This window comes from Stegostoma tigrinum, chromosome 29, assembly GCF_030684315.1.
Source record: "Stegostoma tigrinum isolate sSteTig4 chromosome 29, sSteTig4.hap1, whole genome shotgun sequence".
NCBI classification, from domain to species: Eukaryota; Metazoa; Chordata; class Chondrichthyes; order Orectolobiformes; family Stegostomatidae; genus Stegostoma; species Stegostoma tigrinum.
The window spans coordinates 17676682-17699353 of NC_081382.1; the positions used below are offsets into that span (position 1 = coordinate 17676682).

The 22672-nt window shown below is 38.1% G+C and overlaps 1 protein-coding gene across 2 annotated transcripts in view; it reads right to left on the reverse strand.

Annotated features, from left to right (window-relative positions):
* cacna1ba (calcium channel, voltage-dependent, N type, alpha 1B subunit, a) overlaps window positions 1–22672 on the reverse strand; it is a 566885-nt gene that overhangs the window by 87550 nt on the left and 456663 nt on the right. For both annotated transcript variants that reach the window (XM_059638405.1, XM_059638404.1), the window contains exons 29-33: window positions 17991–18128; window positions 15848–16049; window positions 13766–13930; window positions 10234–10344; window positions 8573–8656 (exon numbers count right to left, since the gene is read on the reverse strand). In XM_059638405.1, the coding sequence (XP_059494388.1) occupies window positions 8573–8656; window positions 10234–10344; window positions 13766–13930; window positions 15848–16049; window positions 17991–18128 (700 nt within the window). The remainder of the gene's footprint in view (window positions 1–8572; window positions 8657–10233; window positions 10345–13765; window positions 13931–15847; window positions 16050–17990; window positions 18129–22672) is intronic.

The following is a 22672-nucleotide window of genomic DNA, read 5'->3' on the forward strand; positions in this document are numbered from 1 at the left end:
GGCCACTTAATTAGAGCACAGAGGTCTACAGAACAGAAGATGATCCTTTGGCCCATTAAGTCTGTGCTCATCAAAAACAAGCACCTAATTAAATCTGCTATGTTAATGAATTTCTGGAAAAAACAATTGATCACTATTACCATAACAGTTGTACACACTAGTGAATTGCATATTTTAGTTGTTTTGTTTACACGAGCTTACATGCAATTGAACATTTTCCAAGACAATGCCAAAGACTTCCTGAGGCCAACCTTCCTGAAAGTAAAATGAATTGATCTGAACAGCAAGACGCTTGATCAGAAGTGGAAGTTAGTAAAATGTTTTACCATTGGACCAACCAGTCAACTGTAAATGACAATGGTAAGTTCCAAAGCATTTTCTAGAGTGTTCCTTTTGAGTTAATATTATTACAACCTGCAAATTGCAGAATCCAACTAATGGAATACCTAACTCATTAAACAGATTGAACTCCACTGTTTTAAAAGTGAATGGTAATCATCAATGGACAAAATTGGTTAAAATGAACTGATTGAACAAATATACGCTCAGGTATAATTTCTTATACAGAAGTCCATACTAACACATACTGGACTTGGTCACTTAGCTATCAGGCCATTGAGCCCATAGGCAAATTAAAGCCAAAAAGATGATGTAGTTCAAATGTAATTAAGCATTAATTTAAAAAGTAAATCTATGCATGAAGCATTTGTCACATAGAAGCAGTCAGTTTTAAGCGTTCATGCAACATTAACCCACTCCTGCACAGTTAGGAAAATTTACAAGATTCAGTTGTGACCAACAATTGGGCTTTTCCTAAGATAAAAGCATCAGGAGTAACTATGGCAGTCATACTGCTAGTGAGGTTCTATAGATTCCTGTGAGGAAACAGACACATCAACGATTCTTTCATATCACTCTGCGCTTTCATATTGCGTTTGACATGTTTTTTCTTGATCAGCATCTCACTATCCAAAAACTGATTTTATTTTTGAACAAGGGAGGTTAACGGAAAGGAATTATTTGGCTGGTATATGAGGAACACTTTTGAATTGATGAATTCATTAAGCAAGTACATTAAAGAAACTGATGGTTGTCTGTTTGGGCCACTACTACAAGAGCCCAGAAAAGTTAATTGTTAACTTAATTATAAAACAGAAAAGCTAAAATCCAAACAATAATTTCGTATATATTTTCTAAAAGAAAAGAAAGGAAATGACTTGATTGCTATGAAATTTTTTAAAAGATTGCTTGCTTTCTCACAACCTGTATTAGACTCCACCTAAATAATTACTTCTCTAACAGAAACTAAATCTTGAACATATCAAAGACAAAGGAAATTGGAACTAAAAGCTTCCTCTTAATGAGAGGACTCCAAACACACATTTCCTTCAATCTGTCAAAACTACTTTGATCCACCTAAAACTTCTATTGTAATTTAAGATTTGAACAATGAGTTTAAAATGTTAACTGGACATTTAGTTCTCAAAAATTGAAATTTGTTTTGAATTCTACTGTGAGACAAATTACAGAAATCAATCTATTCCAAGCCAATAGCCAACCTCAACTAAATTAGGTGTTTTTTTTAAATTATTGTTTAGAATGCTGACATTGTGCCTTCAACGTTTAGTGGTTTTTTGCAAATATTTTCTTCTGCTCTATTCCCTGCAAGTTGATGCATATCAGGAGTTGATTTGAATAGGCAAATTGAATCTTCTCGAAGGTGCTTTTAATTACAGCTTGCTTCTTTAGGAACAAAACACTTTCCTTTTCTATGTCCGTACCTAGAACTGGATTGTCAATCAACTATCAATTCTTGGGGTTGTTAATGGAAAGAACAGAGAGATGTGGGATGGAAGACTGCACCGAGTTTTCATTTTCCCTGCCCTTGTCTTTCTACAGACTTAACTTTGTTTGGGAGAGAGACAGAGTCTGCGGAGAAAGAGAAAAAGGCTGGTTCCAATCCTGTAGTGGGTCATTGATTAAATATTCTCACAGAATTTATTTTAGTGGAATTGGAGAAAAAGGAATCCATGGAGAAGCATTTGGAAATGACCCTTTGCTCTCATCATCAGAATGGGAGGCTGTAACTGTTCCAGTGCATTATTGAGGATCAGAAAACTGGAAAGTCATGCACTCCTGATATCAAGATCTTTAACAGTAACAATCAAATTAATTTTGTAATTCTATGCTGGAGTGGGGAATAGATTTCTCAAATTTGCATTTGGGAATATTAAATATAATTATGCATTCAGTGAAATGTGTGACTGGAATAAAACTGGTATCTAATAGTTGCAGCTGACTTAACACTAATTTCACTAAATGTCAATTGTGTTAATTACCCCATTAGAGACAAGAAAATGCTGTCACTCCTATAAGAAGATAATATTATCAAATACTGGCCCAGAAGATAAATCTGATTAGCATAGAGGATGTTAGATTGTGTCGTGGGCACAGGAGAGGTGGACGGTTTGGTATACTCCTCAAAACATCAGGAAGACATGTCAATCCTTCCATTTTTAAATCAGCAGGGACTCAAAGCATGTTCTCATAATGATCGCTGATCCCTCAGAGGGAAACCGATCATGTAATTACTGTCTATGGGCCCTACAGCAAACCCCCAGCCTATTTGTGGAACCAATTATGTTCTTGGTGACTGAGGCTCTGCAGGATTTCTGACTTGTCAGGTCATTCACTATTCCATTAGAGGCTGAAAAAAATCACTGCAAAATCAGCATATATTTCTTTACCTCAGGAATACTGCCATCTTTAAGTGAAGGCAGCTCAAAGGGTAAATTGTCTCTTTTACAGCACATTGAGAAACACCCAAGAACCTGTTATTCTTAAAGCAAACTTTAGATCCAACTAACTCCTAATGCGCTTAAGTAGCATTACTGCGGTCCTGCAGGTATCACCTATATGGGAGCCCCTGGTTGGGTTATTATTGGAATTTCTAGAGAAAACATGATGTTTTGAAGTGTGATTTGATACTTCATCAAAGAACTGAATTCCACTCTGGACTTACTTCCAAAAAAAAAGGGGAGGTCACACATCTTGCCAGTACGACCGAAAAGCTTGACAGAAACATGATATAGTTTAAGGAAAGTACAAATTTTAGGGTGCTGAGTTTTGCCTCAGTAGGGCCTTACCTTTATCAGTTATCAGTGACTTGTGCTTTGAGATACAATAGCAGAGGGGTTTGGATTGCTCCTCTGGTCTTTTAGTAATCTTACTTAGCAACAGTTTTTCTCTGTTGAACTCATTATTTTTCCCCTTAGCAAAACTGCAAACTGAACAGATATGGTAAATATGGTGTTATGGATTTTTTTTTTAGCTTTCCTCTCTAATTGAAACAAGGTTGATCAATATTTCTGACATGTTACTGCAGATGATGCTGGACTGGATCTGAATTGAGCAATCCTGCTGATGGAAAATGCAAATCATAACTGCATTATAAAAAGCTAACTAGGGCAGATTTAAAGCACGTCGTTCATTCCAATGTTTTCTCTTCCCCCCATTTATGTTTACCTAATGTTTTGGAGTAGATCTCTTTCAATAGCCAAACCAGATAAATACTATCTAGGGAACTATGTGGGAAGACTGATTTGTTTAAAAGAGAACTGAATTAAAGTGAATGTGAAACAAAACAATTGTGGAATTTTCCTGAGTTCAGTGAGTAGCTCTTCACCAGAACAATTCCTCCAATCCAATTATAATTTTTAAAAGTTACAATAAAAAATGTTAGTCCTAATTCTACAGACCTACAATAAGTGAGAACTATTATTGCTAGTAAGACTTAAGTAAAGCATGTTTGACTGCAAAGCTGAAGAACATACTTATTCTATTTTCTGTCTTTTGTTCCTTGCTCAGTATCTTTCTTAAATGCCTTTTTATTTTAGTTACTTCCTCCTTTTTGTTTTAAACTGGAGACTGTTAAAATTCAACCGGAACGTTTCAGGTTACACTTCAAAACTCTCTGCCACAGACTGCAAAACTCCCAAAGTCTATCTTCAGCGTGGAAAAGGAAAACAGGTTCTGGGCACGAACAGGTTCTGGGCACGATAAGGTGCTACAGTGAATACTATGCACTCCTGCATGTCAGATCACAGCAGAGAAAAAAAAGCTTCACCTCTGTCTTTTGGCATGCACCAATTAACCAGAAAAGCAAATTATAAAGCAAACCGATTCCAATAAAAAAAGTTCTTAAATTGATTAAACCAACCCGTTGCTATATGTTGATGTTGTTCATGGATGATTGATGTTGGCAGGATGCAAAGAAAGGTTTTTTTTGGGAGGGAGCAGCAGGTGTGCAACATACAGACGAATACATGGATTTTCATATTGTGTGTTGATTGGATGGCGTGATTCAGCAGGACCGTTGGAGAAAATAAGGAACAAAAACAAGAGGAAATGAGAAATCAGATGAGCAAAACTAAATTCAGTCTTTTTTTTAAAAAAAAGACATCTCTTGAATCAAATAACAGTCCAACAAATCAGTGTTTGAACTCATGATCTTCACAGTGATGCTGAAAAGGACTATCTTGGAGTAAATCAGAATGTGGGCTCATTGCAGATTTACCAGGAAATAAAAACCAACACAACAAATAAGGAGCGACAATTTTTATCCAACTAGTGGAGACCTAGGAGTTGAATAGCAATTTATAGCCGGATAATCATGTGACATGTAACTCAAAAGGTCTAAAAGTTCTACATTGCCACCAGCTTCTAACAAACGGCAGCAATTATAAGCACATCAATTTTTCATTACAAGGAAGAGGCTCCTGGTTAACTTATTTCATACCTAGGACTTGAAACATTTTGTCTACTGCATTGGATGTCACTTTAACTCTATAATGTTTAGCACAACATAGCAATCTGCTTAGGAATATATTTCACTTTACAATTATTGAACGGTATATTTTGCAGTGCTGTGTTACCGATGCAAAGTTCCATTCAATGGCTTCAGGGATTGGGATGGATTTACCGTGTTCAGTTATGACGGTGATCGAGTTTGAACACTGGTATAAAAGCTCAGTACTGGAAAAATTGCATACTCGCAAATCAGGCTCCAGCTCTTCAACTACCTTTCCATTTCATGAAGTGATTCTCCTGACAGACTATACTCAAAAAATTTACCCTGCACTAAACTTAACTGTTACAATTTTGTTGTAGTGCAAATGCAAAAGTAAAAGGCAGGGACAAACAAGTGCTGTGAGGCAGCGTGTTCCAGAAAGTGTACATGGATTTCCAGTAGAAATGACTATCAGATGACAAAAGGATCAGCCTTGACAGAGATGCTGCCAACAGTTAAATAGCAGTAATCACTATGCAGAGTCAAGCAAAATTAATCGCAAGTTGTATGTGGCCTTGTCAGCCTACTGATGCTGAAGAACTGTCAGCTTCAAAAGAGGAAGGGATTGTTTTTAAATTTAAAGTATCCCTTAGTTGACAGAGTCAACAGACGTGAAGCTGGAAAAGCACAGCAGGTCAGACAGCATCCAAGAAACAGGTTCAGGCCAAAGCCCTTTGTCACGGCTTCATCAGGTTTGTTCTTCTCCTCAGATGCTATCTCACCTGCTGTGCTTTTCCAGTCTCACATCTATTGACTCTGGCTTCCAGCATCTGCAGCCCTTACTGTCTCCATATACCTAAGTTGACATGGCTATGAACTTAAAGGGAATTAAAAGAAAGTAACCTCATTTTAACCTGTGCTCACTAACCGGTAGTAATGGATGATTACTCAAAGTAATCTTGAATTGTCGCTCCTAAAGGAATAAACTGACAAAAATAAAAATTATAACTGCATGAATACAAATGCATTGTTTATTGATTTGCATTAAAGAATAAACAATACAAGCTGTCGGTGAATAGGATGCATTATTATAATAATAATGATCGTGGCTGAGGTGCAATTGTAATACATCTCATGAGAAACCATTTACTAATTTAATCATGCACAAATCAACCAGATGGGTGCTCATCTGTCGTATTCTGCAGAATATCCAAGAAACCCTTTGTTTTAGGAAAGCTCAACTTAGTACCACATTAGTTTGTGATATATTTCATGCATTTTTACTTAAATACTCGAATATGAATACTTCCATTTTAACTTGCTAAGCTAACAAAGTCCACCATTAGCGAAAATTAACACCCAAAGCAGAATATACTTTCTAATAAATGGTAGGTAAGGGAACAGCTAGAACTGATGGCTTCCAATCATAATGGATAGGACCCATCTCTTTCAGGTGTTTACTATGTGCATATGCATAGGTGTTGAACAATGCATATTTGCAGAAATCTTGGCTCCTTTTCCTTTAAGCCCTTACTTTGCATTTTTCCCTTCATCTTTTCCTCCCAATGTTTTCTGTCATGCAAGTCTTCCTAGTGGACATTTCAGGTGCATATCCAGGCCAGTAACTAACTGATTCCAAATAACAAAAATGTCTCATGGAGGGACTGACCACTCTAATATTTCTTCCTGAAGGAATACAGTGAAATACTCTGCCGAGTCATTAGGGAAAATGTATTTCTTAAATTTGTTTCCTTTGGGAATAAATGAATAGTTTAATCTTCTCAATATGGCCTCAAGAAGATCCCTGCCCTCTCAAGTTGGGAACCTCAAGTAAATTCTTAAGTCTAACTTGCAATGGAATCAAGTTAGTTGAGAACTTGACCTGTGCGAAGCAAGTCATCCATATTTTAATGGAAGATTGCTATCAGTAAAATGTTTGGAAAAATCAGCATGTTCTTCTTGCTTTATAATCACCATTTTTGCTATTTCCGCATCTCATTTCATCACTTAGAAGCTTAAATTAATCTTGGGCTGTCACCGTTACATTGAATGCAATTTGAAGAGCTTTAGAATTCAGGACTAACTGAGTGTACAACAGAACTTGGCTGGCATTTCTGGAAAGCTCCCAGTTGCATTCACGGCCAAATGAAATGATGCCAATGAATATTGACTTGTTTGTAGAAACATCCTGACAAAACCTCATGGCTGACACTGGCTAAATAGGTCTCTGGTGAGTCTACAGTCAAGTACAGCTTATTACATAGTTGCGTTAACATGAAAAGTAAGTTTACTTGCAACAAGATCATAGATTTACTTGTGGCAAGTGGAAACATTTTATTTATATTTTTTCTTCCAAAGCATCTGTAATTTCAGTCAGAATTGTTGAAAGGTAATTTTAAAAAAAACTAAATTGATTTTTAAAATTTTTCACAAGTACAACAATGTACTAGTTTGTTGCTCACATTGAAAAGTTGACAGTCACTCCAGGTAAGCTACAAAAAGTATACAATTTTCTACCAGTTCTCACATTGTTGAGTCTTCTCCAACGAATGTGAGATACAAATTTTTTTTCTGAACTTCCCTCAAGACCCTTAAGTCAGGGATTAGGTAAAAGAATAATTAATGTTGAAAAGTTTAATGGAGAAGCATCAAAAATGATTCCATCAACATTATTTTAACAAACAAATTAGTCAATTTAAAAACAAAAGGTGAATGCTTTAGTTAAAATAGAAAGCAAAGAAACATACTAAACTCCTGATCACTCACAGCACCATTAATACTCTCAAACATGTAATTTTCCATCTTTCCTGGTGTCAGTTTTGTCATGGAGATGAAGGATAGCCATGCAGTAGGTGAGAATATCAACAAATTAAAACTATTTAAAGTTGTTTTTGGGTACTAACATCTATTGATTGCATGTCCATTTCCATTGTTCTAAACGGAACACCTTTGGAAAATCCCTTCATACCATTTCCATTCCCTATCACAGTTTCCAATGAAGCTGCAAAATGGGTATCACCCACAGTCAAAGTGTGGAAGATCATCGGGTTGTGGGCTCCTGGTGAATTTAGACTGCAGGCTGAAACTGCCTGAGCTGGTATCCACAACTAAATGAGACTTCAATCTGCCACCATCTGGCAGGCTGGATCCAATCCCAGTTTTCAGGAGTGAAATGTTGATTTACTCATTTCATTTCGTTTTTTTGTCCATAATCTGATGCTTTCAGAGACTGGGGTGGTCAACAGAAAGCTGACTACAACACAATGAATCTATATCTGTTCTACCCCATGCTCATTAAATAGGAAGCTGCAGGAGGAAGTGGGGCTGGGAAATGTGTGGTGATCTGTGGAGAGGCAGAAGCATTTGGAAAGTTAGTGAACCAGAACAAAGCCACATCACATTCTTCCCATTCGATTCGCTACCCGTAGCATCCCCAGCTATTAGTTGAGGTACATTCAAAACTGAGAAAGGCCTGGAAAGTACATTTACAACAATAATTATCTGAAACAGCTTGCATAACGTTTCCAGAGCCTGGTCTACCCCCAAAACATTAACTCATATAAAAAAAAATTCTGTTGCAGTATAAATCGTGGAATTCAACACATCCTCATCATGCCAATTTAAATGAACCAAACTGGTAAGTTTGGTATTTTTTCATTGTTCCAAAAGAAAAATTCAAATGCAGATTATGTAAGAATCCAGTTCAACATTACGCTCCACCTCAACCATTGGTGTGAAAGTAGATTTTAAAATAACAGCTTGATTTAGGGGAGACACACTTACCGCCAGCTCAGTGACTAAAATATCAGTAATACTTCCCAATACAGTAACAAAGTCAAACACATTCCATGCATCGCGGAAGTAGTTCTAAACCAAATAAAAAAGGGAAAATCATGATTAGATTGCTATCATATTAAGTGCTCAACTTTGTTGTTATTCATATATCGTTGCAAGATAGTCCATGTATGTGAAACTGGGCTATCTTGCTGTTTCAGCTTCACTTCCTACACCAATTATATAGAATAATTGTTAAATAATCCAAAGTGTACTTTGTGGCAAAGTGCGATAACACCAACAGGAAGCAGTCTGCTGCCACAGTCGCGACATTACAAATATCTTCACAGCCTCGTTGGACCTTCCTGAGACTTTGTACAAAAGGTCTGGGGCAGGCAGTTGTTTGTCAAAAGACAATTTTAACAAAATACAAGTGATTGGATTTCTCTGTGTGAAATTTTGGATGGATTTCCAGCTTTTCCAGATTGTCACACAGATTTTTGTACTAAAATTTGAGCCTTTGCATTATGTTGCTTCAGGCCAATCTCAGACAAGTCCATACACAACTGACACCCCTCGAAGGTGATATGCCTGATTAGTCTTGCATGTGCACTTTGCCTTTAAGAACTCTACGTGCCATATATTTACAATGTGGCCACTTTGCCTTATTGTGAGTCCACTAATGATTTGCAAGTAGCACACAGAAATGATTTGGTTTGCTGTAATGTCTGCCATAAAACTTACAATTGGTTTTAGTGTTTGCAATAAACTAACTTAGCAGTAAATAATCCCTAATGAGCAAATGACCATGAGACATTATCATTATCATGTTAATCCGTATCAATGGAAAAATAAGATACAAAACTTCCGTTTTGATCATAATTTTTAAACTAACTGATCATTTTCTTCATGTTTGGCAAGGCATAGTTACCTCAGTTTCTGAAAGCAATTATTACGTTTTACATTAACACAAATAACTGTCAGAAATGGTTCAATCATGCAGGTCCAAAGCTTAACAGGGGTAGCAAAAGTTAGAATTATTTAAAAAAAAAGAATTTTGCAGATTAATAACTAAAAATACCTCTACCAATCAATAGAATGTTTTACATTGCATTTGTAAAGTATTTTGTCATATCTTTCAGTAACATTCCAAAGAGTTCTTCATAAAATCAAATAAATGTGAAGTGCAAGGTTATTGCAATGTGGGTACATGAGACAGTCAACACGTACGCACAGCAAAAAGTGTACACAAGCAGCGACTGCTTTAGCAAAATTTGTTGAGGAAAGAATATAAACCAGAAAGACTTGCTACGTTTATTAAAAATGAGATTTTTTTTGGTCTATCCAAACAGCCAGTTTATCCAAAGTGCAAGGGGTCAGATCATAAGAGTAGATCATGTGCTCAAATTGTGAAGAGTTTAAAGCCATATCTTGCTGACTCAGAGATCAGACTGAGGCCTATAAAGCCAACCACTGATTATTTATGAACTTAGATATTTGTTTAACGGAGCTGCAGCTTAACAGGTTATAGAAAACATTAATTTTCTCTATACGATAGTGAATCCATACTTCAGTAATATCTTCACAAATTTTTTTATTCCAAGACACTGATTTTTTTTTAATATATCACATTACAACTGATTTGTTAGTTGAGTTGAAATGTAACATACCAGAATACCAAATGCAATAAGCTTCAGCACACACTCCATGGAGAACAGAAAAGTGAATAATATGTTCAGGTACTGCAACATTCTGTCGTAAGGGTCAGGAGCATTATAAAACTACATGAAATGTAAAGAAAACACAAAGAATTAGTACCAGTCTTTTGGAGAATTTTGATTAAATAAACCAAGATTACAATTTGTGTACAAAGAGTAAAATAATTTCCTGCCCAGAAAAAAAGTTTATTTGTTTCCTTTAAACGCAGCTATGTTGAGGATTTTGGAAAACTGAGTTGCACTGCAGGTTGATTGTTCAAATACAGATGTGTCATCATTATTCATCGATGTCCATATGAAACTTTCATCAGCATTTCTTCATTCATTCCCAAGTTTACATGAAATTACATTGTTTCATTCTCTCTACTTTCAAACATCAGCTAGTGATGCACAAGCAACAATTTCCCATACTGTCACTAGAGTTGTAAGAAGCCCTTCAGCTCATCGTGACCACGCTTCTCAAGTCTCCCATTCCAGCACTTGGCCTGCAGCCAAGTATGCTATGACAGTTCAAGCTGTTACATGTTGTGAGAATTCCAGTCTCTACCACCAACCAATAAAGGCAAGTATCTCATACGCTTTCTTCTCCACCTTCCTCGCCTGTCCTGCTCCCTTCAAGGAGCTTGCACATGCATAATAAGGTGCTTCTGATCCATTGTAATTCTCAGGACTTCATAGGGTCCTATAACTCATCATTTATTCTGTTGCTTTGCTCGTCCGTCCAAAATGAATCACCTCACACTTTTCACGTTTCATCTCACTGCTTTGCCCAGTTGACCAGCCTGTCTATATCTTCCTGCAGTCTAAGACTTTCCTCCTTGCTATTTACGAAAGCACTCAATTTTGGGTCATCTGCGAACTAATTGATCATACCTCCTACATTTATGTCTGGAATATTACTGTCCACTGCAATCAGAAAGGGAGCCAGCACCATACCCTATAGAATGCCAATGGAGGAGAAGTTCCAGTTTCAAAAACAAACTTCAATCATCACCCTCTGCCTCCTGTCACTCGGCCAATTTTGAATCCAATTTGCCAAATTGCCCTGGGTTTCATCGACTCTTACCTTCCTGATCAGTCTCCCATGCAATTGTTTGTTAAATGCCTTAGTGAAGTCCATGTAGACTAGATCAACTGAATTACCCTCATTTATATCACAAAACTACAATCAAATTTGTGAGACAGTGCTCCTCCTGACAAAGCCATGCTAACCACTGTCAATCAATCCTTGTCCCTCCAAGTAGAGTCTGGCTGTCCCCCCAGAATTTGTTCCCAAAGGTTTCCATTCTTCTAATGGTCATCTCACTCGCTTTCATGCCCTGGCTTACCTTTAACACCTCTCTTGAATAATGCTAACACATTAGCTGCTTTCCATTTCTATAGTACCTCTCCTGTGTCCGGAGAGGAATTGAAAATTAATGTCAGAGGCACCTCTCCAGCATCCCACAGTACCTTGCGATCTATCTCATTTGAGCCTGGGAATTTCAAATTTCCAAACTTGCTGAAGCTGCTAATACCAGCTCTCTCTCTATGCTAATTCCTTCAAGTAATTACAGACCACCTTCCTGAATTTGATATCTACATCTTCCTTCTCTACAGTGAATACAAAACACTCATTTAAAGCCTCAATTATGTCTTCTGGTTCCACACACTTGGGTCCAACTCTTTCACTGTTTATCATCTCGTTACAGAGTCATACAGTACTGCAACAGGCCCTTCAGCCCAACTCATTCACGCCAAACAGGTTTCCTAAACTGAACTCGTTCCAATTGCCTACATTTGGGCCATATCCTTCTAAATCTTTCTTATCCATGTACCTGCCCAAATGTCTTTTAAATGTTGTAATTGTACCTGCCTCCACTACGTCCTCTGACAGTTAATTCCATATATGCACCACATTCTGTTTGAAGACATTTCCCCCCCAGGTCCCTTTTAAATCTCACCCCTTTCAACTTAAACCTATATCCTCTAGTTTTGGACTCCCCTACCCTGAGGGAAAGACCTTGGCTATTCACCTTATTTATGCCCCTCACAATTCTATAAGTTTCTATAGGGTTGCCCCTCAGCCTCCTATGCTCCAGAGAAAAAAGCCTCAGCGTATTCAGCCTCTCCCTACAGCTCAAACCCTCCAATCCTGGCAACTTCCTTGTAAATCTTTTCTGTACCCTGTCCAGTTCAATAACAGCTTCCCAATAGGAGGGTGATCAGAATTATACACAATTTGAAAAGTGTCCTGACTAAGGTCTTATACAGCCATAACATGACATCCCAGCTCTTATACTCTGTGTTCTGATCACTGAACAATTTCTTCACCACCCTGTCTACCTCTGACACCACTTTCAAGGAACCATGCACCTACACCCCAAGTTCTCTCTGTCCAACAATCCTATCCAGGGCCCTACCGATAACCATGCAAGTCCTGCCCTGATTTGTCTTATCAAAATGCAACACCTTGTATTAGCCTAATCATTGCTTCAATGATCGACTTAGCAGTCAATGTTTTCTTTCCAAGTTATCTTGCGACAGTTCTTTTTTATTGATTGCTCCATCAATGGAATCATGAAAGTTGGTGTTGTTAATTTTTTTTTCAATTTTAGTTTCCTCAAGAGCAGGCTCACGAGCAGTAATCAGTGTTTTTATTACACTGACCATGTAATGAATAAACTATTCATTTCCTCTCAAGAAATACACAAATGAATGTCATCATATCAGTTTTTTTTTAATATAAATGTCAACAAACGTAAGTGGTTTGAAGTGAACCATCAACTGCAATCATAAAAAAAGCTTTGAATTAAATTAGACCACCAACTAATTTATGTGGTTATTATAAAACAAGACAGGTTATTTTAATCTGGATTCCAGTTCAAATGATATTTATAAATTGCTTATTCATCACAAATTATGACAATAAGTACTCCTGAATAGGATTCCATTAGTTCCAAATCTTACTATGGTAACACAGTTTTTTTAAACAATATAAATGTGTAACAACCACAAGCCAAGTGACTACTCGATACAAAATTTTCAGTTTAAAATATGAAAATTTCCAAATGCCTATTGGATTCTTGATGATGACTATTGCACATGAACTTTGGGTGACAGTATGAACAGGCACACCAATTCAGCCTTCCTGTAATATCTCGCTCACATCTTTCATTTCTATTGAATGGATGACTAATCCACTATAGCCCAAAGTAAAAATTATCATTACTCCTGCTCTGGATAATTCAATTGTCCAACTGTGCACAGACAGCGATTTCATGCATTTTTAACTTGTGCTGAAGACTGCTCTGTTACTTGTGAAAATAAAAGATTAGGTTTCTTAATAGCAAAATGTCACATAAAAGATTTGGCTATCCTTAAAGCAGATATTTTTTCGACAAAAAAAATTACAGAAGCAAAATTTCTAATTGTGTTTGAAGGACAGCAAATAACTACATTCAAATTACTTCAGTTTTGTAGAGTGTTCACTGTTGCACATTACCTTCATCATCAGCACTACAGTATTGATTGCGATCATAGCCATAATAAAATATTCAAAAGGAGGGGAGACCACAAATCTCCACATCTTGTACTGAAAAGTTTGCTTGTTCTGTGGCATGTAGCGAGTCAGCGGTTTGGCACTTATAGCGAAATCAATACAGGCTCTCTGGAAGGAAACAGCCAATGTGTCTGAATTGAGCAAGGTTATAATTATCACAACATTTTTGCCTTGTAACATTTGACGGGCATAGTAAAAATTACACAATATTCAAAAACGCAATCTAATGACATACTTAGGCAGCACTTTTCAACAAGAAATCTTCATGAACTAACAGTGAAATAATACCATTTGTATTATTTGTACATTTGTACAGCAACTGTACTACTTCCAATTCATTTCATATATGCTACAACAAATCTTGCATCCTGAGTTCAGGTACCAGATAGGGAGTTATTGCAAATATGAGGAGGAATTTAAAAAAATACAGATAGCTATTATAATTTGACTACTTCCATTCATAAGGCCACTTAATTTTACCTTTGTCCTTCATTCACTGTTTCCTTTATTAGCTCCCTCATAACAGCACCCTCTTCAATTTCTTCTCATTGATTAATCACTTTGCATTTTCTATACTTTATTTACATCCTTTACTCTTATCTAATCTGTGTTTGCCCTGATTACTACCTCTGCCCTAGTCTGAAGTTCTCTTTCTATTTCACAGTCAACTGCCAGTTCGTATGATCCTTCTAACTTGTTTTCACTCTCCTAAACATAATGTGCTGTCTGTCCTACATTCATGTGTTCCATCACTACAAACTCTCTGCATCATCTATTCACTGTCTCTACTATTTATACTTCTCTCTGTATTACCACATTAAGTCATATATGCAGTATTCGCCTATTTATCATTGTACAGAAATTATCCATTATCTGTGCTCTAAATAGGTCAACCCTTTGGTGAATTTCATTTATTGAGTTTTCCAAATGATTAGTTTTAATATTAAAACTTGTCAAAGTAATTGATTGGCACAATTAGTTCTTCTAATAATGTAAAACATAAAATATAGAAAAATATTTTCAATGGTTGTCCAGGTCATTATCAGTACTTGAGAACGAGTAGACTTTATTAAAAAGAAAGAAATTATTCTGCCAGTTTGGAAATATCAAATGTCAGTTTGGAATAATAAGTCTAAGTGTATTCATTATTGAATGTTACAGTTGAAAAAAAATAAATTACTACAATTTATTTCTTCATTCTTGGGATGTGGGAATTGGTGGATATGCCAGCATTTATTGCCCGTCCCCAACTATCTTTGAAAAGGTGGTAGTGAGCCACTTTCCTGCCTCTTGCAATCACATGGCATAGATACGCCCACAGCGACATTCAGAAAGGTGTTCCAGGATTTTGACACAGTGATAACTGAGGAACAATCATATGCTTCCAAGTGAAGAGGGAGAGTGATTTGGAGGGGAATTTGCAGGTGGTGCTTTTTCATGCATCTACTGTCATAGTCGTTCCAAATTAAAGTAATCATGGGTTTGGAAGGTACTGTTGAAGGGAGCTCGGAGAATTGTTGCATTATATTCATTGTACAAAGTGTTGGTAGTGTGCATCATTGGTGAAGGGAGTGAATGTTTAAGGTGATGGGTGGGGTGCCAATCATGTCTGTTCCTTTGTTCTGAATGGTGGCCTTTTTCTTGAGTGTTGTTGGTGTTAAACTCATCCAGGGAAGAGGAGATCATTCCATCACACTCTTGATTTGTGCCTTATGGGTGGTGGATAGGATTTGGGGAGTCAGGAGGTGAGTTAATTATCATAGAACTCCTAGCCTTTGACCTACTCTTGTAACCAAAGTACTTACAGATCTAATTCAGTCAGTTTCTGGTCGGGGGTAACACTCAGGATGTTTGTGGTGGGGGATTCACCAAAGGTAATGTCAAGGGCCAATGATTAGATTCTTTCTTGTCAGAGAGGGTTATGTTTTATCTTTTAATCCCAGTGATGAAAAGCAATCTTTAAGGAAATTTAGAAATAGAGTAGTCGATAAGCAGGTCAGCAAATATTACATTTTTGATGCATACCTCATTTTTCTCGAGACTGCACTCAGACAGCACCTTATCACCCTGTTCCTGGAATGTAATGATAATAAGTGCAACGAAAATATTCACAAAGAAGAATGGAAACACAACAAAGTACACAACATAAAAGATAGACATTTCCATGCGATAGCGGGGGCTGGGTCCCTGATCCTCTTCTGTAGCATCCACCGAATGTTTCAAAACTCTGAGGAACAGAAAACAAACATGTTATGAGGTTAATTCACAATCCATTAGAGACAACAGATCTTTATTTTATCAGCAGAAACCTTGTCGCCCCAAATTTACACATGGTCACAAGGAACTTAGACTGTCTACTCCACGTCCCAAATGCTTCCAAAATTCAGTTTACTCTAATAGATATTAAAATTATATTTCAATTGTTTAATGACTTTTAAATTCTAATTAGATGAACCAGTTCCATTTAACACTGAACAATACAATGCTGTATGTAAATCATTTCACTTATGTTGGTTAAGAAATCCATCTTTTCTATAAGCTATAAATAATCATAATTTTCAATGAGATCCCCACCACAGCTTCAGGGGAACTGAATAAACAGTCCATCTGAAGGATTTCCAGTATAACAAAAGAAAAAGGGTACTGTTAGGCACATTACCATTATATCATGTCAGCCATGCATCCAAACATGAGATCTATCACCCTGTCAAGTCTTGGAATTTCTGCTCGTCGTCTCCCTCAAAGTTTCGTAAGCATGTGCATCTCAGATGACAACGTCTTCCCTTATGTTTCTGCCAGCCTATAATCGTTCTGTCTCCATACTCCTTCTGGTACCACTCTTTGTTTTATCCATAAACTAGTGTGCTCCTTATTTTACATTTGCATTTTACCAGGACATGCCTTTGAACCTCTTCCTGCATGCTGCTCCTTTCTGCTGCTAACTCATTATTGTAGTGATACACTGAATATCATTCTTTCACACCTCCAGGAGTAGTCCTGTCCTCCGACCAAGTATGCTGTTTTCTACCTAGCCTTGTTATTATCTTATCATTACTTTTACTCATCTCGGATAATCAATGTTTCCAGCATATGAGCCTTAACCTTCCACCAGAGCCCAGTCAAAAACTCTTTAGGTTCTGGCATCTAAAATTTTCCAGGTTTCTTCAAATTGCTAATACAAAAAAACACACTGATCCAACTCCCAAATTTCCACGCCCAATTACTGAATACTGAAACCCTAGGTTTGATAGATATCCTTTTTGATAGATCATGAGTCAAATATTTTTTTAAAAAATGAAATAGTAAGATCTGCCAATTCTGAAGTCAGAGATAACTCAGTGTGGAGCTGGAGGAACACAGCAGGCCTGGCAACATCAGAGGAACAGGAAAGGTGATGTTTCAGGTCGGGACCTTTCTTCAGAAGTGGACCTACCCATGCTGATGCTGTCAGGCCTGCTGTGCTCCTCCAGCTCCACACTGTTATCTTTTCAAAAAAATGAAATGTCTTTGAGTTTTATATGCATGTCCTTTGTTTGAAATCTGTGCTGTTAATCACCTGACTGCACATATACTGCATTTACTGTTCTCCGTAATTGTATTTAGCATGTCTCTCTGAAATTCTTTCAGAAAACAGTAAGAACACCAGAGGACATTCAGCCAAGGACAGAGATGGTACGAATTATTTTGATCTGCCTTGAAAACGAATAAAGTTTCTCTCAATGAAATAAAGTCACATATAAAATACAATGCATTGGTTGTGTGTTGCATTTAGTAATGAGACAATTGAAAAGAAGTGGATCAATTCAGTATCTTGTCATGTCTCTCAGAAACAAAGTGCTTTACTTAAAAGTCACTTACTTTGAAGAGACATGACCAACTTATAATCAGGTATGACAAACCTGAGTGCAACAATCAAAAAACACTCATTCTGTCAAAATTTAAAGTCGGCTGTGATTGCAAGCTGAAGGAACTGCCTTATTGTAAACCTGTTACCGCATAATCGTGCAGCTTGTGTCACTGTATTTTCTGCAGCCTATCATAAAACCTGCTAAGCCTAGTACATCTGAGTTTTCACAACTTAAGTTGTAGTTTTGCATCAGTTATTTCCCAAAGAAACAATATTTTTAATGACTCCCAGCAATCAAACACCAATGAACACAATACTTACATTGGCCAGCCTTCACCAGTAGATACAGTGAATAGTGTCAATAAGGCCCACAGCACATTATCATAGTGGAACTCATACTTCTTCCATTCTCTGGGTTTTGCCTCAATCTCATCATTGTCATAAACTAGATATTGGCCCCTACAAAATACAGAGTGACTGGATCAGCAGAAGGAATATTTTGTCTGAAAAGTTCCTCAACAAATTCTTAAGTTTAATTTCTAATTTTCTATGACTCAAAGTAAGTTTAAGAGAAATATTTGTGAGGTTAAATAATTTGGAATATTACAAAGACTCCCATGAGCTTAAATAGAAATGAAAAAATGTTGGAATGACTCAGCAGGTCCATCAGCCTCTGTGGAGGGAGGAACAGAGCAAACATTCTCAGTCAATTTGACTCATGGAGAAGGGAGGATTAACATGCAGGTCCCATTAACACATAGCCCACTGTTGAATATATTCTCACAGAGGATAAAGTTGTTCCATTCATCTGGAATGCTAACCAGGGATCTCAGACCCAGACTAGGACACACTGGCAAAGTCAAACTAACAAGATGCCACAATGAAAAGTTGGTCCAGGTATCTGTAAAGTATTTCCTTCAAAATCTCAATACAGCAAGAAATACAAACCAAGTCTATCCCAATGCTAAGAGTGTTAAATCAGGTTGCTTTATAAATCTATGAAAGCCACTGTACATCACTCATAGTTTTATTTTCTAAAGACGTAGATGATACAAAATAAATATGAATTGGTGACAGTTCTGTGTTGAGGTTTATTTGTCTAATTGAGAACTGCTAATCAGTAGGAGAGTGAGTGGAAATTTAACTTTCACTTTCTGGGAGGTAATCCAGCGAAGATTACTTGTCCAGAATAAATCCCCCTTGATTTTCATCACATTTGGGATGTTTTTAACTCTACTCAAAAAGGGTCATTAGAATTGATCAGGGAGCTTACTCTGTCTGGAGTCACATGGAGTTGACCAGTTCTAATTGCAAATTGATCTCTAGATCAGGCAGCAGGAGAGATGTGGTCAGATCAGGCAGGGTCATTCTTAACATATACATTGCAATGATCCAAGCTGCAATTTTAATTTGGAAGCCTGAGCTGGACTCCACTATTACCAGGCCAAACTGGGAGGGATGTAGAGAGTTAAAAATAAAAATAAATAAATATTACAAATGCTAAAACTTTTCTTTTGTATTTTCCTTGGGAATTAAACAAAAATTAAACCATTGCTTCAGGACGCTTCACAACAACAGGCTTAAGCCTCACCTGCAACTGATTCACACAACCCCTTCTCAATTCTACAGTCTCACAGGTTGGTTCTGGTACCAGATCCTGACACGAACCCAACTCCAACAGTCTCTGGAGATTTCTGCAGCTACCTCCCACCTGACATTGGTGAGATGCCAGCCAGAGGGACTGGAGGGGTTTCTCACTTTGAACCCTAAATTGGTCTGGAGTACAAATCAGGTTAATTACTGCAACTTGTCTGTTAAAGGCTGCTTGCTATGAATAATCTTCAAGGTTCAAATGTGAATAAAGGGTGTGAAAAAGAAAATTAAAGGTATTGTTTTGATTGAAGACATTGCACTATTGGAAAGAGCAGATGTCTTTAAGGGGAAAAGGACAGAGTCTATTTGCTCTAAGTTGAGGAACAAAAAGTTAAGATCACACTGCCTGAGGTATTCTAGAGACCTCGAAGTAGTAATGGAGAGATGTGGAAAAAAAATCTGTTGGGGAATCACAGAGACGTGCGAAAATACAGAGTGGGGATACCGGTTTTGGTGTGGGGGGGGGGGGGGGGGGTCTTAAATCACCCGACTATCAACTGGCATAATATTAAGGGTGAGGAAGAAAAGGAACAAGAGTACTCTGTTGATCAGCGCGCTCTTGCCCCACTGGGGCATTTCTGGGCCCAGGTGGGTCAATTGCTTGCAAGGAAGATTTGAGTAAGAGTGATCATCATCCTATAAGGTTTACACTAATAACGGCGAAGAGAAAGAAACAAATTATATAGAATTTCCAATTTGAAAGGGGCTAATTTCAATATGATGAGAAGGGATCTAACTAAGAGCCTGGGAAGGAGACGGTGTTAATGACATGGAGCTGTGCCTGTGGGGGAGCCAGGGCTCATTGACCAAGTAGCCTGTCAATCAGGACGGTCAATTTGGCATGGAGTCTATTCTGATTGATGGGTTAACTGACCAATGATTGCTGTTGTTCTGAACAACTGCATTAATTGGTCAATCCACCAGGCACCCAATTCCCTGGTCTCTCCCTTCACCCTTCCTCATGCGGTGACTCGTGGACTAATCTGTTGGACAGGGCCAGAGACTGCTAGAGCACAAGGTAAAAGCAAAAGTACGTCATAGCGCCTCACCTCTACCTAGAAGGTCCTTTTCAACCTCGTTCTGCTATTTTATGTGCTGTGGCTATTTTGACATGAGACCTGGCCTCCTCCATCCCTCTACTCCCTTTTGATAGCCTTCTAGGGCTGTTGTACTTCCTCCGCATGTACTTCCCACCCCAATCTCTTCCCTCCTTTTCCGTGGTGTCTCATGGCGGTTGATGGTTCCTCTCATCATCCACTCTAATCCCAATTACCAAGACAACCTCCTCCCTCTTCTCCCAATGCTGTCTCATTAAAACATATCCGCCTGCCTCCTCTACCTTCCTCCCAAAATCTAACCACCAGGAGAGGAGGAACGGCCAGGCTGAAAAATAACTTGCATCCAAACCCTGTTTTCATCCCAATCACAGAGAGGCAACTGGCAGCGTGCACCACGTGAGGCAAATGCATGTATATCTCAACGCCTCTGCATGGCCTTAATTGCCTCCCGTTTCCCTGGTAAGTACGATATCATGCCTCATCTGTCCTCTTCTAGCATTAGTTCTCAAGCAAAAAGGCAAAAATGGTTTTGTTAGATCACTCTTTAGATTAGCACTATTTAATCGTCATTTTTATTAACTGCTTATTTTTGAAGGAATGGTCAATTTATTCCTTTGAAACTTTGTTGCCCCAGCCAGTTTTGCCCACATCCTGTGACTGAATAAAAAATTGTGTTTGACTAATCTGATTGAATTTGTGATGAAGGAACAGGGATGGCTGATGAAGATCATGAACCTTTGCATAAATTATTTGGATCTTCGAACATGAAGTAAAATCTCAAGATATTTTGAAGATACCAAACATGAAGGAGTGGTAACGGTGAAGATAATATGATGATGTCTGCAACAGGACATAGATAGGGTCGCAGAATGTGTAGATGAGTGGCAGATGGAATTCAATACACAGAAACATGGGCAATAAGTTTTGGAAGTAGTAACAAGCTGTATAGATTTAATGGCAAAATTCTAAAAATATGCAGGTAAAATGGAAGCAGTGGTCATGTGTGCATTGATTTTTGAATATAGCAGGACACATTGATAGAACAGTTAATGAAACATATAGGATCTTAGCCTTATAAATAGAGCCAACGAATAAAAAAGTGCAGTAGTTTTGTTGAAGCACTTTAGCTTTCACCATATATGTTAATGATTTAGGTGAAGAAACAAAATGTATTGAGGTTGGATGGCTCGCTGAGCTGGTTTGTCATTCCACAGATGTTTCATTACCGGGCTTGGTAACATCCTCAGTGCACCCTCTGATGAAACGTTGGTTTGTTTTCCCGCCTGGTTTTTAAAACTCTGGGGTCTGTTGCGATAGATTGCCTCATTTCCAGGTTTCCTCCGTAGTGGAATGTATATGGGGTCGAGTTCAATGTGTCTATGAGTAGCATGTTTCATGGAGTGCCATGCTTCCAGGGATTCTCATGCTTGTCTCTACCTAGCCTGCCCCAGGATCTTGGTGTTGTCCCAGTTGAAATGGTGGTTCTCTTTGTCAATGTGGATTGAGGTGAGTGTCGTGTCTTTTTGGAGCCAGTTGGCGTTCGTGTACTCTTGTTGTAAGATTCCTAGAGTTTAAAAAGCCAAGCGGGAAAATATGCTGATGTTTCAGAAGCTGCACTGAGGATGTTACCCAGCACAGTAACGAAACATCTGCGGAACAACAAAGCAGCTCAGCGAACCAACCAACGTCAACACCCACAACCCGAGCTACGGATCTACTCCAAAACCTTAGAAACCTGCGGGTGCAACATGCACAAACTGGCAAGGAAATGGGAAAACTATGCCAAAAGAGAGAGCGCAACCCGCGAACAACTCTGCTTCCTACATGGATGCCTCAGGAATCAGGTATTACCATGCAGTGTGAAGTACAAACCACCCATCAACGACCCACAAGCCCGGAAAACAGCAGAACAAAACAGCCACAAGATGGTCAGGGTAATGATAAACGACGCACACAACCGGCTCCAAAACAGAGAAATTACACGCCAAAAAATGTTATTCTGGGAAGCTAACAATCAAGACTGGACAACCAACATGGGCGAAGCCATTAACATCGGCCAACAGACCACAAGGGCCAAGAAAAGACAGACCCTGCAAGACAAGCTAACCACACTTACCCACAAAAGCGACAACAACAGAACTGACACATGGAAAAGGAACCTCTCCAACAGGAAACTGACAGGCGCGGAAAAAGTCGTTCTCACCTGAGGACAGAATTACAACTACAGGGACGCCAACAAAACGGAATTCCTAGCTACACTGGAAGACCTACTCACGACACACAGCATCAATG